This window comes from Gadus morhua, chromosome 19, assembly GCF_902167405.1.
Source record: "Gadus morhua chromosome 19, gadMor3.0, whole genome shotgun sequence".
Taxonomy (NCBI): domain Eukaryota; kingdom Metazoa; phylum Chordata; class Actinopteri; order Gadiformes; family Gadidae; genus Gadus; species Gadus morhua.
This window is the reverse complement of record NC_044066.1, coordinates 8,360,371-8,376,563: the sequence shown is the minus strand read 5'-3', so window position 1 is coordinate 8,376,563 and position 16,193 is coordinate 8,360,371. Positions and strand designations below refer to the sequence as shown.

Below are 16,193 nucleotides of genomic sequence, written 5' to 3'. Positions count from 1 at the left end.
TGGCGTTGTTTGGGTTTGGTTTTATTAGGCTAACTTTCCAATGCGTCATTCATTCATAAACACATGCATGCATGCATGAATGAATGACTCAATGAATTTATGCTATTCAGTTAAATAACAGGTTCCCTTAAATCTTCTATTATCAGATGTTCTTGCATCAGCCTTGGCCAGCATGACCCAAGAGTTTGTTTCTGAGATATCCCATTCCCTTTCACTGGAACATGAACTAAATGAGTCATCAATATGTTTTCAATTATAAAAATGTAACACTATTTGATTGAAAGGGGCCAATATTTAAAAAGGAAAAGAAATAGCTTACAGTACAAATAAGTGTGCGTTTGCGTTTGTAATGTTGATTTCATACATGAAACGGCAGACCAAGTGCATTAATACATTTTGTCTTGGTTGGCTGGCTACTACGACTTTTCACAAAATGAATGGTTAAACCATGTCAGTATGGGCAGAGTGCTATAGGTCATTGGTATTGCACCAGCAGGGGGCGTCTCAGAGCAGCAGAGCATTAACCGCACTGTATGCGATATAGGGCGATGCTGCTGTGTTTTTCCTAAGTGGAATTGCTTCGTCAGAGTGAACCCTATGACCGAGGCTCCCCTCACAACTTCCAAGTAAACCTTTGAGTACTTTTTCGGATAGCACGTAGGCTATGGCTGTATTGTGTTGTCTAATTTTGCTACTCTGTAGCCACGAGTTGGTGGCTAGATGATTAACTATATAAACAGTGTTCAACGAATAGTTGTATGACATTGATTTAACGGTCAGTGTTAACTTACCTGCTTATTGCTTCAAAATTGCCTTTTGTGTGTTTTACAGTCTTGAATCCCTGGTGAACAGCTTCTCGTGTCATCACTGTGATAACCAGAAAGTATTGTTAATAAATAATGTCACTTGGGATGGATGGTAAACATTACGTGCAACCGCTGACATCTCCACCTGCTGATTCATGTATGCATAATACGCGTCCTGTATTTATTCTGATTCATGTATGCATAATACGCGTTCATCATGCACTGACACTTAATCAACACTAGGGGTCCCTACATAGCTTCAAATCAACCATGGACCTATATTCTGGGGAATGGATTGCACAGGTGTTCAGGGACGCGGGAAGTCAGTCCGAGGGGGGGGGGGGGGGGGGGGGTGCTGAGAGAGAGTCTAAATAATGACATCATAAAAGATGCTGCGCAACATCCATTGTTTACAGAGACGAGATGACGGGTGACGTCACATTCAAGGCTCCGCTCTGATAAACACTCTACTGGTGTGTAAAAAGAGTTCTGCCAACTAATGTGTAACAAATGTGGAAATAAGAGTCAACTCGGCTGATACTGTGCTGAATTTCACACACTAACAACATGCCCACAAGCTGTTGCTTGTCAGCTGTTGCTTGTCAGCTGTCGTTTTTCATTGGTCGTCATGAAAAAAAACATGAGGGGCAACACTGTCGTTTTTTATTGGTCTTCATGAAAAGAAACATAAATGGGGTAACACTGTTGTTTTTTATTGGTCGTCATGAAAAAAATATAAAGGGTAACACTGTTGTTTTTTTGGTTGCCAGGAAAAAAAACATAAGGGGTAACACTGTTGTTTTTTATTGGTCGTCATGAAAAAAAACATAAGGGAAATAATAGAAATGCACACATACATTTAAATGTCATGTATATTTATTGATGATTGATTTTTGCGGACTGTCATCGCCTCAGTCGGCAGCGGAGTGCACTCTGCCTAACCCCCTGGAGACCGGGGTTCAAGTCCGGTTGATGTCTTGTGTTGGAAGACTCTAATCTCTATTTCATGCGAATTATAAAGTCAAGTATAACCTTTGTGATGACTTTATTCGGTGTCTTGATGGTGTATTGTTAAGTTCGGAGGTTAACACTCTAATCAGCTAGTGTTCGGATCCCTGCAAAAACGTCGACAGGTGTGCCACTGTCTTTATATATTGGTCAACATGGAAAAAACATGAGGGGTAACCCTGTCGTTTTTTATCGGCCGTCATGAAATAAATATAAGGGGTAACACTGTCGATAGTTATCATATAAAATATAGGGGGTTACACTGTTGTTTTTCTTTGGTCGTCATGAAAATAAACACAAGGGGTAACACTGTCGTTTTTATCAAATGAAACATAAGGGGTGACACTTTCATTCTTCTTTAGTCGTCATGAAAAAAGACATAAGGGGTAACACTTTTGTTTTTTACTGGTCGTCATGAAAAAAAACATAAAGGGTAACACTGTTGTCTTTGTCAAAGAAAATATAAGGGGTAACACTGTCGTTTTTTATTGGTCGTCATGAAAAAAAACATAAGGGAAATAATAGAAATACACACATACATTTTAATGTTATGTATATCCTCTTTATTGATGATTGATTATTGTGTAATGTCATCGCCTCATTGGTGCAGTGGAGTGCACTCTACCTAATCCCCTGGAGACCGGGGTTCAAGGCAGGTTGATGTCCTCTGTTGGAAGACTCTTATTTCTATTTCATGCGAATTATAAAGTCAAGTATAACCATTGTGATGACTTTATTCTGTGTCTTGATGGTGCATTGATAAGTTTGGAGGTTGACACACTAAACAGCTCAGGTTCGGATTCCTGCAAAAATGTTGACTGGGGTACCACTGTCATTTTTTATTGGTCAACATGGAAAAAACATGAGGTGTAACACTGTTGTTTTTATCGGCCGTCATGAAAATAAACATAAGGGGTAACACTGTCGTTTTTTATCGGTCGTCATGAAAAAAACATAAGGGGTAACACTGTCGATATTTATCCATTAAAACATAGGGAGTAACACTGTCGTTTTTATCAAATGAAACATGAGGGGTGACACTGTTGTTTTTTATTGGTCGTCATGAAAAAAAACATAAGGGGTAACACTGTTGTTTTTTATTGGTCGTTATGAAAAAAAACATAAGGGGTAACACTGTTGTTTTTTATTGGTCGTCATGAAAAAAAACATAAGGGGTAACACTGTTGTTTTTAATTGGTCGTCATGAAAAAAAACATAAGGGGTAACACTGTTGTTTTTTATTGGTCGTCATGAAAAAAACATAAGGGGTAACACTGTTGTTTTTTATTGGTCGTCATGAAAAAAAACATTGGTCGTCATGGAAACATTGGTCGTCATGGAAAAAAACATAAGGGAAATAATAGAAATACACACTTTAATGTCATGTATATCCTCTTTATTGATGATTGATTATTCTGTATTGTCATCGACTCAGTGGTGCAGTGGAGTGCACTCTGCCTAACCCCCTGGAGGCCGGGGTTCAAGTGAGGTTGATGGCCTCTGTTGGGTTACTTCTTATTTCTATTTCAACAGCAACACTGTTGTTTTTAATTGGTCGTCATGAAAAAAAACATAAAGGGTAACACTGTTGTCTTTGTCAAATAAAATATAAGGGGTAACACTGTCGTTTTTTATTGGTCGTCATGAAAAAAAACATAAGGGAAATAATAGAAACACACACATACATTTTAATGTTATGTATATCCTCTTTATTGATGATTGATCATGGTGTAATGTCATTGCCTCATTGGTGCAGTGGAGTGCACTCTGCCTAATCCCCTGGAGACCGGGGTTCAAGGCTGGTTGATGTCCTCTGTTGGAAGACTCTTATTTCTATTTCATGCGAATTATAAAGTCAAGTATAACCATTGTGATGACTTTATTCGGTGTCTTGATGGTGCATTGATAAGTTTGGAGGTTGACACACTAAACAGCTCAGGTTCGGATTCCCGCAAAAATGTTGACTGGGGTACCACTGTCATTTTTTATTGGTCAACATGGAAAAAACATGAGGTGTAACACTGTTGTTTTTATCGGCCGTCATGAAAATAAACATAAGGGGTAACACTGTCGTTTTTTATCGGTCGTCATGAAAAAAACATAAGGGGTAACACTGTCGATATTTATCCATTGAAACATAGGGAGTAACACTGTCGTTTTTATCAAATGAAACATGAGGGGTGACACTGTCGTTTTTCTCTGGTCGTCATGAAAAAAAACATAAGGGGTAACACTGTTGTTTTTTATTGGTCGTTATGAAAAGAAACATAAGGGAAAAAAAACATAAGGGGTAACACTGTTGTTTTTTATTGGTCGTCATGAAAAAAAACATAAGGGGTAACACTGTTGTTTTTAATTGGTCGTCATGAAAAAAAACATAAGGGGTAACACTGTTGTTTTTTATTGGTCGTCATGAAAAAAACATAAGGGGTAACACTGTTGTTTTTTATTGGTCGTCATGAAAAAAACCATAGGGGTAACACTGTTGTCTTTGTCAAATAAAATATAAGGGGTAACACTGTCGTTTTTTATTGGTCGTCATGAAAAAAAACATAAGGGGTAACACTGTTGTTTTTTATTGGTCGTCATGAAAAAAAACATAAGGGGTAACACTGTTGTTTTTTATTGGTCGTCATGAAAAAAAACATAAGGGGTAACACTGTTGTTTTTAATTGGTCGTCATGAAAAAAAACATAAGGGGTAACACTGTTGTTTTTTATTGGTCGTCATGAAAAAAACATAAGGGGTAACACTGTTGTTTTTTATTGGTCGTCATGAAAAAAAACATAAAGGGTAACACTGTTGTCTTTGTCAAATAAAATATAAGGGGTAACACTGTCGTTTTTTATTGGTCGTCATGAAAAAAAACATAAGGGAAATAATAGAAATACACACATACATTTTAATGTTATGTATATCCTCTTTATTGATGATTGATTATTCAGTACAGTCATTGCCGCAGTGGTGCAGTGGAGTGCACTCTGCCTAACCCCCTGGAGACCGGGGTTCAAGGCAGGTTGATGTCCTCTGTTGGAAGACTCTTATTTCTATTTCATGCGAATTATAAAGTCAAGTATAACCATTGTGATGCCTTAATTCGGTGTCTTGATGGTGCATTGATAAGTTTGGAGGTTAACACTCTAAACAGCTCAGGTTCGGATCCCCGCAAAAATGTTGACTGGGGTACCACTGTCATATTTTATTGGTCAACATGGAAAAAACATGAGGTGTAACACTGTTGTTTTTATCGGCCATCATGAAAAAAAACATAAGGGGTAACACTGTCGATATTTATCAAATAAAACATGAGGGGTAACACTGTCGTTTTTATCAAATGAAACATAAGGGGTGACACTGTCGTTTTTCTTTGGTCGTCATAAAGAAAACCATAAGGGGTAACACTGTTGTTTTTCTTTGGTCGTCATGAAAAAAACAAGGGAAATAATAGAAATACACACATACATTTTAATGTCATGTATATCCTCTTTATTGATGATTGATTATTGTCATAAAGAAAACCATAAGGGGTGACACTGTCGTTTTTCTTTGGTCGTCATAAAGAAAAACAAGGGGTAACACTGTTGTTTTTTACTGGTCGTCATGAAAAAAAACATAAAGGGTAACACTGTTGTCTTTGTCAAAGAAAATATAAGGGGTAACACTGTCGTTTTTTATTGGTCGTCATGAAAAAAAACATAAGGGAAATAATAGAAATACACACATACATTTTAATGTCATGTATATCCTCTTTATTGATGATTGATTTTTATGTATTGTCATTGCCTCAGTGGTGCAGTGGAGTGCACTCTGCCTAACCCCCTGGAGACCGGGGTTCAAGTCTGGTTGATGTCCTGATTTGGAACACTCTTATTTCTATTTCATGCGAATTATAAAGTCAAGTATAACCATTGTGATGACTTTATTCGGTGTCGTGATGGTGCATTGATAAGTTCGGAGGTTAACACTCTAAACAGCTCAGGTTCGGCCATCATGAAATAAACATAAGGGGAAACACTGTCGATATTTATCAAATAAAACATAGGGGGTAACACTGCTGTTTTTCCTTGGTCGTCATGAAAAAATACAAGGGGTAACACTGTCGTTTTTATCAAATGAAACATGAGGGGTAACACTGTCGTTTTTATCAAATGAAACATAAGGGGTAACACTGTCGTTTTTTATTGGTCGTCATGAAAAAAAACATAAGGGGTAACACTGTCGATATTCATCTATTAAAACATAGGGGGTAACACTGTCGTTTTTATCAAATGAAACATGAGGGGTGACACTGTCGTTTTTCTTTGGTCGTCATGAAAAAAACCATTAGGGGTAACACTGTTGTTTTTTATTGGTCGTCATGAAAAAAAACATTAAAAAAAAAAGTGTCCTTGTCAAATAAAATATAAGGGGTAACACTGTTGTTTTTTATCAGTCATCACGGGGAAAAAACATAAGGGGTAACACTGTTGTTTTTATCAAATGAAACGTAAAGGTTAACACTGTCGTGTTTTATCTGTCGTCATGAAAAACCCGTAAGGGGTAACACTGTCGAAATGTATCGAATAAAACATAGGGGGAGGTGTGTGATTTGAATCAGATTAAAATATGTTTCTTTACATGGTACTACATTTTCTGTCAAATGGAGACTACATCTCATGATGTCCATCATGATCCATCCTGGTTGACAAGAGGAAATCGAAAAGACGAAGAAAATAAATGCAGCAAAGGTAGGCCCACAGTTCGGTTACATTCCTAAACTGCAATTAAATCCAGGAGAAAGATAGTCAGGGAATAGGCTACTTGTTGCTTTGTATGTTGGCATGGCCCACCATGTATGGGCTTACATAACGACCTAATGAAGTTGGCACTACATTGTTACGAAACTACTAGGCCTTACTGGGATGTGGGAGGGAAAGGGAACATTAAGAACAAAACCTGCTCGAGCTGAATTTAATTCATTATTCAGTTCATTATATAAAGTCCCGGGCGTTTGAATCCCAACAGAAAGGTGCTGGGTCCAATCCCAGATATCCCCACGACTTACACCTGAAAGCAAGGTACCTCCGATGGACTGTATCAATATTCACTGTTAAAACCATCTGATTACAGTAAGTTTCACACTGTGTGAATTAATGTTAATATAAAACCATCTGCTTACAGTATATTGCATCTTAGCTCACAGTTTCACGATGTGTTGCTTACTATGACTATTATTAATGTTTCTGGTTTCCGCTGTTGTTATTGGTGGAGTGGTTGTTGTTGTTGTTGTTGATGTTCCCAGCATCATGACGGATGACCCAACAGGCGGCTGGCGCCCCAGGGCAGCGGACGCTGTCAGTCATTTATATTTTCTTGCTGGCGCAGCTGTCTCCTCCTCCTCATCATCCTCTTCCTCCTCCTCCTCCTCCTCCTCCTCCTCCTCCTCCTCCTCCTCCTCCTCCTCCTCCTCCTCCATCTCCTCCTCCTCATCATCATCTTCTTCCTCCTCCTCCTCCTCCTCCTCCTCCTCCTCCTCCTCCTCCTCCTCCTCCTCCTCCTCCTCCCCGCGACACCACGGTCCAGGCTACAACTCCCACCACCCGTTACACACAACATGTCACTGCTGCTGAGCAAAGCCTCTAATTAGGAGGAGTGAGGAACTCGGAAACACCCCAGACTGCTCGATACAGGCAGCACACGAGCTGTCACACGGAGCAAGCCCCGCCCCCCAGACAGAAGGATGTGAGGACCTATTGGACACCGAGTGATGTACTGACTGAACGTTGAGCCAATCGTTTTCTGTTTCACTGTGTTTTTTCTAAGTTGTAAATAGGCAATTGAGCAGCCTATTCATATCTTTAAAATGATTTAGGCCCACATTTTGTTGTATGGTAACCATGCAACAATGCAAAGGATAGGGCTATTACGTTTGAAATGTATCACTATTTTAGATACTGTAGGCCGGCTATTTATATATTATTGAGGATAATATTAACCAGCTCATATATGCATTGTCATGTCCATATTCAGGGGTCCCCCATTATTAATTGTTAATGCTTTCATAAGCTCATGTGTTGAATTCCTGACATATCAGTATGCAAGAAGGGAGGGTTCACGTGAGACGGGATAGTCTAGCAGCTGAATAGACACTAAGCGGGAGAGACCCATAATGTTTTTTCAATTACTTTTGCATGTCTATGCATCACTCACACATTCGTTTTGCTAACACGTGTAGCTATTTCGTTCTAATTCCAGCACTTAACAAGTGTGAAGGACATTGGTTGCCAATACACAATTGCAGGTCGAATTTTTCTATCGGCTACCCACAAATACGTAGGCCTACGTCCATACACATACAAACACACACACGCACACACGCACACACGCACACACGCACACACACACACACACACACACACACACACACACACACACACACACACACACACACACAGACGTCATCGACGTCAATAACGTCATCGCTGTCTCTTTGTGCTATCTTCAGGGCAGAATCCGTTGAGCCCCTTTAATTAAGCCTGTTGGCCGATCTAGGGGCCGCAGAACCTGCCTCGTGCCCGGGATTCACTCGCGAGGCGCAGACAATTAATGACCCTTGTCTGCGATGGCGTGAGATAAATGGCGCAAGGCCGTAATGGCTGTGCTGCCCGGTTTCATGCGAGTGACACAGGATGATGGAGGCGCCTGGCGGTGCCATCACTGCAAGGAGACCGGGGCCAATGCGTTGGCCGACTCGAGCAACTATCTGTCTTAAAAACATGACTTATTTTCTCATGCCATTTGCAAATCATCAGGAAGGGACAACCAGAGTGACTTGGTAACTTAGTAACTTAGTAGTGGTAAGTAAACTAGTAACTAAGCAGTAGTGGGCTAAGGTGAAAAGTTGACTGACACGACACACGACCAAAACGAAATACATTTGAGATAACATGATATTTATATCCTAGTGTGCAGTCCTAACCAGGACAATATAGGCTATATTGTTATCATAGAAATGCATGGGGAATTTGATATTCAATTGTCTAGTAAATGACTGTAGAAGGACAACCACATCCATTCTTCCTACTTACCATGTAGACCTATGTTAAAGTTAAAGTGCATGCTACTGAAAGGTGCAGGGTTTGTTTCCCAATACCCGTTTTAGGTGGCATTTTTGATGCTTCCAGGTGTTAGGCTAAATAGTCATTTAGCATTTAAAACGAGCCTTGTGACATCCTAGGGGACTTAACCAACTGGTATGGCTGCATACCGTTACTCCCACTTGTGATATCACAAGTGGATAGATCTGGAAAGGGCTTATAATGATTTATCAACCTCCCACCTGGTAGTAAAATAAGGGTCCAAATAGGGGCCCAAAGCTGTCATGTTCCAAAAGTGTTGGAATTACCTAATGTCATGAACCATTTGAAATACCGAGATCCCACTTTCAAATATTGTCCGACTCATTACAATAACATACTCAGTACAGCTTATGATACCCGCTCCCAAAATGGAATTGTATATCTAAATGTGGATTATGTCCATTAAATTATTTCACCCAAAAATCCGAGGGCTGTATTGTTCGAGCTGGGCACAGAAATTATCCAAACGGGTGCGTGCGTGCATGCGCGTGCGTCTGTCTGTCTCTGCATTCCGTGCATGTCGGCGTGAGGGCGGACGGACTGTAGGCATGTATTCTTCTGTCTCACTCCGTCTCGAGCTCAGAGCAACAAGCCACGAGCCACAGTGGAGTTTTTTTTTACGCGCGCTCCGCTCCGCTCGCTCGCTCATTCTACTCAGCGCGCGTGGGCGGCTCCTCCTCGACCAACCTGTAGCGCCGCTCTCCGTGGAGCCAGTAGGAACAGTTGTAGTGGCTGTTAGTGGTAGTAAGATCTATAAACGCTCTTTCTCCGCCGTTCTGGTCTTCCGTGTTTCTCGGGCTGCCGAACATCTCTTTCTCGTCGACTTTGAAGAGGAGCAGGTGCGTGGACCGACAGCAGGTAGGCTAGCAGGCTAATTATGTTGTTCAGGAGGTTACATTGGGGCTAATTGGTTTTAACTGAAAATACAAATTTCCGCTCAAACCGTCAAACGGCCAACTGTTTATTTATCATTTCATCGTGATGTATACTACCATGGTAACACAACGATATAAATCTTTTTTTTGTGATATATTCGTTGCAAGGAGATCATTTAGGCTGTTATTGGGCTCCAGCTAGGCTGAAGGCGGATTAAACTCGATTAAACTCCCCTTCCCAACAAAGGAAATCTGTGTTACAGAATACAGACAATTTTACCTTGATGAACCTGTTTGGGTGTGCGTGTGTCTGTGTATGCGTGTGTGCGTTTGCGTGTGTGTGTGTGCGTGTGTGTGTGTGTGTGTGTGTGTGTGTGTGTGGCAGTAGGGCGGTGGCAACAAGTGATCTTGTCTGGTCAGTGTTCACACACACACACGCACACGCGCGCGCGCGCGCACACACGCACACACACACACACACACACACACACACACACACACACACACACACACACACACACACACACACACACTCACACACACACCACACAGCAGCAGCCTACCGTGTGTGCTTCCAGCCCTGATTGTATGTTCGCGTGTCTGCCGTCGTCGTTACAGCGGAGCGCGTGCGCGAGAGTGTAATTCGGGTGCTCATCAAGTGGCCATGGACGTGTTCCTTAAGGGCATCTCGAGAGCCAAGGACGGCGTGGTGGCCGCGGCGGAGAAAACCAAACAGGGAGTGACCGGCGCGGCTGAGATGACGAAAGACGGGGTGATCTTTGTCGGTGCGTCCCTCACCCACCACCCACCCCCACCACAACCATAACCACCATAACCTAAACCAACACTTGTATGATTCCTATACTTATAACTGTAACAAATTAAGACTAATACATGGGATGAGATCGAATTAGATTAGTATTTAAGCATTCTTATATATCCTTAGCATAGGGGTCAGGGTAAGGGGTACGCTAACCCTAATACACAATGTATAAATGATTACCTTTGTTAACATGAACATGAACACCGTTAATTAATGATTACCAGACCAATAGTTAACTGTTAGTTAATGCTTATAACTGCACAAAATGTTTATAAATGGTTAATTACCGTGTCCTTATTGTAGAAGTACCTATGATACAGATTTGAAGGATCAATGATAAAACTAAATATCCTCATGTTTTTTTTGCTAGCAGTAGATGTGGCAATCAAAATAATATTAAACCAACCATTAAATAAATAGATGATCGTTTTTTTATTTCCCTAAGAGAGTGATTTGAGGAACAGATTGACGTACTAGAGATGATATTTTGCATCTGACTCTCTCCAGGTACCAAGACGAAGGATGGAGTGACAACAGGTATGTGAGGATATTCGTGCCATTCTCTACTATTCTATTCCTTCACTTTCATTGGATTTTGCCACAGAAGTGAATCACTTTTAGGTTACTTCAGTGAGCGGCCATTTTGAAGTAGCCAGAGTGATACAGAGGAAGGTGATCACACCGTTGACATGGTGTCTTGTTCCCATGCTAGTCCTCTGTCTTCCTCTCCTTGTGTCCTTGGGGAGTGAAGGTCGCTATGCACAGCAACAGGCAGGCTCGTAATAAACTCAGGAGGGAGTCCTTTATAGTCTACATCCGTTGTGGACTGAATATTATGTACAAAAATAAAATCGATATTTGTCTATTTATTCAGCATTTTCACGGTTTATAATTCCTGTTTTATGAACTAGGTTGTGAGCGTTTTACAGCTAGCTCCTTGCATGGCAAAATTCTTGCGGAAATCTGACTAAATAAGTGAATAGTTGAAGGGTTGAAAAACTTGGTGACATCCCAGTGTGTGTTCAACCAGATGGGTGGATGGCTGTTTGTCACGTCTGAGAGGCTGACACGCCCACTGGTGGTGTCACAAAGGGAAATACATTGAAATGGCTTGTAATGGCTCAAATGAAAACATATAACTTATAACAAGTATGTCATAACACAACTTAATGAGTATGCTGGTAACAGATAGACAGGTAATCAGAAGACTATATTGCTTGGCTGGTCTCAGCCTACCAAACCAACCAGTCAGGGCGTGTTTAATCAAACAGGTATCATCCAGCGTTAGGAAATATACGAACAATGTACGTAATTATATCAAAAAAGGGGCATATACAGTATATCCCAATCCCAACATGTTTGTATCCAGCTCACTGGAGCCAGGGATGTGTCCGTCACCGGGCTCACCAGATGATTGGTGGGTCCTCTGAGGGGGGAGGGAGGGTCTCGGATCCAGATGGCTGTGGAGGTGTCCTTGCCCGAGGCATGCGTCATTATTAATTAGAAGTATAGCATGAACATAAACCGACGGCAGGAGATGGTGGACACGTCGTCCTCACCTTGGAATGTTCCCGTCACCATGCCAACCACCCACATGCACTTACTGCGTACGTACGTGTGTGTGTGTGGGACCGGACCTAAACGATGACAACGATGTGTAGTATGGAGACATGATAGGGAAACGTGGGAAATCAAAATTTATGAGACATTGACATTTCAGGTTGAATGTTGCCTGATTTACATGTTAAACAGGAACGTTGGTTTCATCCTATACTCTCCTTTCAACTGAAACTCCTCCCTTACGCTTGCTCCTCCCTATCCACTCCTCCACTCTACAATCCTCAAACTGTCGCTTTATTCCTCTCCACTCATCCCTCTCCTCTCCAATCCTCCCCTCTCTCCTTTCCTCTACTCCTCTCTCTCCGTTCATCTCTACTCCTTCCCTGTCCTCTCCATTCATCGTCTCCTCTCCTCTCCTCTCCTCTCCTCTCCTCTCCTCTCCTCTCCTCTCCTCTCCTCTCCCCTCCTCTCCTCTCCTCTCCTCTCCTCTCCTCTCCATTCCTCTCCTCTCCTCTCCTCTCCTCTCCTCTCCTCTCCTCTCCTCTCCTATCCTCTCCTCTCCTTCCCTCTCCTCTCCATTCATCCTCTCTCCTCTCCACTCAACTCCTCTCTCCACTTTTTTTTCTGAACAGTTGCAGGAAAAACTGTGACTGGGGTGTCCAACGTGGGCGGGGCCGTGGTTTCCGGGGTTACCAACGTCGCCCACAAGACAGTGGAGGGGGCAGGCAACATTGTTGCTGCAACAGGATTGGTCAAGCGAGATCCAGCCAAAAATGTGAGTAAACGTATACAGTATACGCAAAACAATGTAAGCACACGCACAAACACACACAAATGGACTTGGGTATTTTTAAGAATGCTTTTTTCTTCTGTTCCCACCTGAAACCGCACAATATCTCCTAACTATGCCGTAATGCCATTGGTTTATGCCTGTAACACCTTGAGTAAGGTGTTAAACTTAAATAGAGCTCAATTCAAGATATTAACAAACATATCCTCATATGGAAAACCCAATAAAGCCAAAGTAAACGATAAAATCAAAGACTTGAGGGAAGGCAACACTACAGGCAGAACCTTCATGAGGATGCAGGGGGTGTGGTCCCCTTAATTAGTGCATGGAGGAACCTTCATGAGGATGCAGGGGGTGTGGTCCCCTTAATTAGTGCATGGAGGAACCTTAATGAGGATGCAGGGGGCTTGTTTTGGTTTTGCAGAGAGGCTGCTCAACTGCTAACAGTTGTTTTTATTAGCCCTGGTGTGGAACCTTTTGGGAGAATAATTTGTTGTAATCTCATCATCTGTAACGGCTGGGTAAGACCTGGGTAAAACCAGGACAAATCAATAAAATGGATTGATCAGCAGAAGAGAGCTTGATGAACACATGCAGGAATTAAATTGAGGTTAATGGTTAATCATTTGAGGGGGATTTGTGGAGAAAGATCTGACAGCGGTTGGATCTATTTCAGATTGATCTCATGCGTTCAGATTGGATTCATGTTGCTGTTACATGGCTCGTTTCTATTGTGTCACTGACAGATGGGAGTAGGCTGTGGGCTGTGTGAGGAAGAACTGGTAAAACAAGTTGCTTTGTGAGGACACACAGAATCAGTCATTCAGCCAGCAGTACGCTCTGTCTCTCAGTGGAGAAGATTATTCCATTGGCATCGGAATCAGTATTGTTTCTTGTTATTAATGGGTTTATCTGTTGCAAAGCGCGGTCTGTCAATATTTGTTCACACTTGTACATACTACATCATAGATACACCTGCTCTCACACTGAATGGGTCGAAAGAGAAATACTATATACCATGTACATACTATAAATCATGTCTTCACATGTTATGTGATCCGGTGTTCAGCTGGTAGAGCAGGATATTTAGACATTCCAGGGTTAAGGGGTTGGATGAATAGTATGAATGAATGCACTCTCTGTATTGTAAAACGCTCTGGATAACAGAGTCCATCAAAATACATTTATATCCATAAATATAATACATATAAAATGTGTTAATAGAACACTGTTCACATTATATGATAATATTGTGTATTTATCTATACTACCTTCTAAGTTTAATTTTGGCCTGCATATACAGTGTGGACGACATCATTGTTGTGTAAGTCATGTATTAGTGTCTGATTGACTGTGTTTGTATCCTGCTCCTCCAGGAAGAGGAGGCTGCGGCAGCACAGACCGCCCTGGACTCTCCGGTAGATGCAGACAGTGCAGACGCTACTGAGGTAGGACTGAACTCATTAGGTAGTAGAGGGAGGCCTTTTACCAGCATTTAAAAAAATATCAATTTGGGACATCACAATGTGGGAGGTTTCTAACCAATCAAGACGTTGATTGACGGACAAAATATCAACTGGCAGGTGTTCAGCTGTCCGTCATACATCACCTGAGTAGACACTTATCACAAGCCATCACTCCCTCTTGTGATGTTACAAGCCATCGCTACCACTTGTCATGTCGCAAGCCATCACTCCCATTTATCATGTCACAAACCAACACTCCTATTTGTGATGTCACAAGCCACCACTCCCATTAGTGATGTCACAAGCGAGAGTTCTTCTTTTTAACCCGCCATGCCGTAATGTTTTTAAAATGCCGCTGCCGGCTTGACCAGGCCTGTGTTGTGGTAGAAGTGTATTAACCTCTCATGAGGACACTGAGGGAGGTCAGGAAATCTGTGAAACAAATTGTCAACAAAGTGTTGTGTGTGCACGTTGCAGGGGGAGGACGACTAGATCACGAACAGCCTCCAGATTCACATTCTAAGAACTACGACCAGAACATTCCCCGCTCTACTGCCAAGTCCCGTTGTGCCTCCTCCTGATTAACTCTGTGTGTCCGTGCACATGCGATTATTGTGCGTTCAAGTGTGTGCGTTTTTTCGGAAGATGTCTTTTTGTATGTTGTTTATAGGTGTACTCAAATGTCTGACCTAGGGGGGGATGTGAGATGTGATATGTGTGTTTGACTAAATGTGTGTCAACTAATGTTTCAAGTCTGTTGTGAAAATGTTGTCCTTCTTTGTCCTGCTGTTTCAGTGACTCCCTCCCACTGAGAATGGCATCTGGGCACAAAGATGTTGTGTGTATGTGTGTAAGTGTGTGTGTGTGCTTGTGTACGTGTGTATCTGTGTGTGTGCGTGTCCTATATATCTTCAGAAGCGATTAAAAAAGTACAACTAAATAAAATAGGAATATGTCAGAACTGAACATTATACCACCTAAGTTTCTATATAGGGAGACCAAAATGAAAGCGAAACAACTATTACTCTATTTTTGTGCGTAAATCTTTTCTCGGAGTTGTTTGCGGTTGGCTGTCAAGTGCTCAACCATTGGTGGACTCGTACTGTATTTTTCTAAGTTGTCACCGTTTGCTATTGAAATGCATATTGTCGATGTAGTTTAGATTTAAATAACAGCATGTATCCATGAATTCATCTCAAACTGCCGTGATATGTATGTTTGTTCTGTTAAGTGTTGAAAAATAAAATATGGCTTTGTTCTGTATGGCCAGGGTACTTAAATAACGTGGTTGAAAATGTTTTTTTCTTTGCATAAATGTGCTGATGAAAAGTATGTCACACAAACAGAAGCCATCAATCATTTGGGATAATCGCTGAGCTCCATGACTCATGCAGATATCCGCATCCAGTTTGCTCCCATTTAATAACGGTGTTCACCACATAAGTGATGAGTCAGATCACACCATTACTTACACCTTCAGTTGCTGGCTTTTTGCAGGCAATAAACAGTAATTTACATTTCCTAGTTGACACGTAATAATTTAAAACCGAGTTGTGGCTGAAAGTGTTGCGTTACCAATGTGCATCCAATATGTGACTTGAAATAAATTGCAATATAATAATAAATAAAACAAATATTCTGAAGCTCTGCCCATGTAGGGGATGCATAGCAACCATGTTACAAATGGCTGCTTGTCATACAGACGAATCGGCTTAACAGGTGGGTGGTGCACGACAATGTGTTCTGC

At 41.5% G+C, this 16,193-nt stretch overlaps 1 protein-coding gene across 2 annotated transcripts; it reads left to right on the top strand.

Moving 5' to 3' along the window:
* Positions 1-9,491: 9,491 nt before the first annotated feature.
* Positions 9,492-15,729, top strand: LOC115532510 (alpha-synuclein). Of its 2 annotated transcripts, XM_030342338.1 has the most exons (7): positions 9,509-9,790; positions 10,193-10,222; positions 10,426-10,592; positions 11,138-11,167; positions 12,823-12,965; positions 14,357-14,428; positions 14,924-15,729. In XM_030342338.1, exons 3-7 carry the CDS (start codon positions 10,472-10,474, stop codon positions 14,936-14,938), a joined length of 381 nt encoding a protein of 126 aa, XP_030198198.1. In that variant the 5' UTR covers positions 9,509-9,790; positions 10,193-10,222; positions 10,426-10,471; the 3' UTR covers positions 14,939-15,729. The 2 variants fall into 2 exon arrangements, with proteins under 2 accessions (XP_030198197.1, XP_030198198.1); XM_030342337.1 differs by lacking the exon at positions 10,193-10,222 and having other exon boundaries at positions 9,492-9,790.
* Positions 15,730-16,193: the final 464 nt, after the last annotated feature.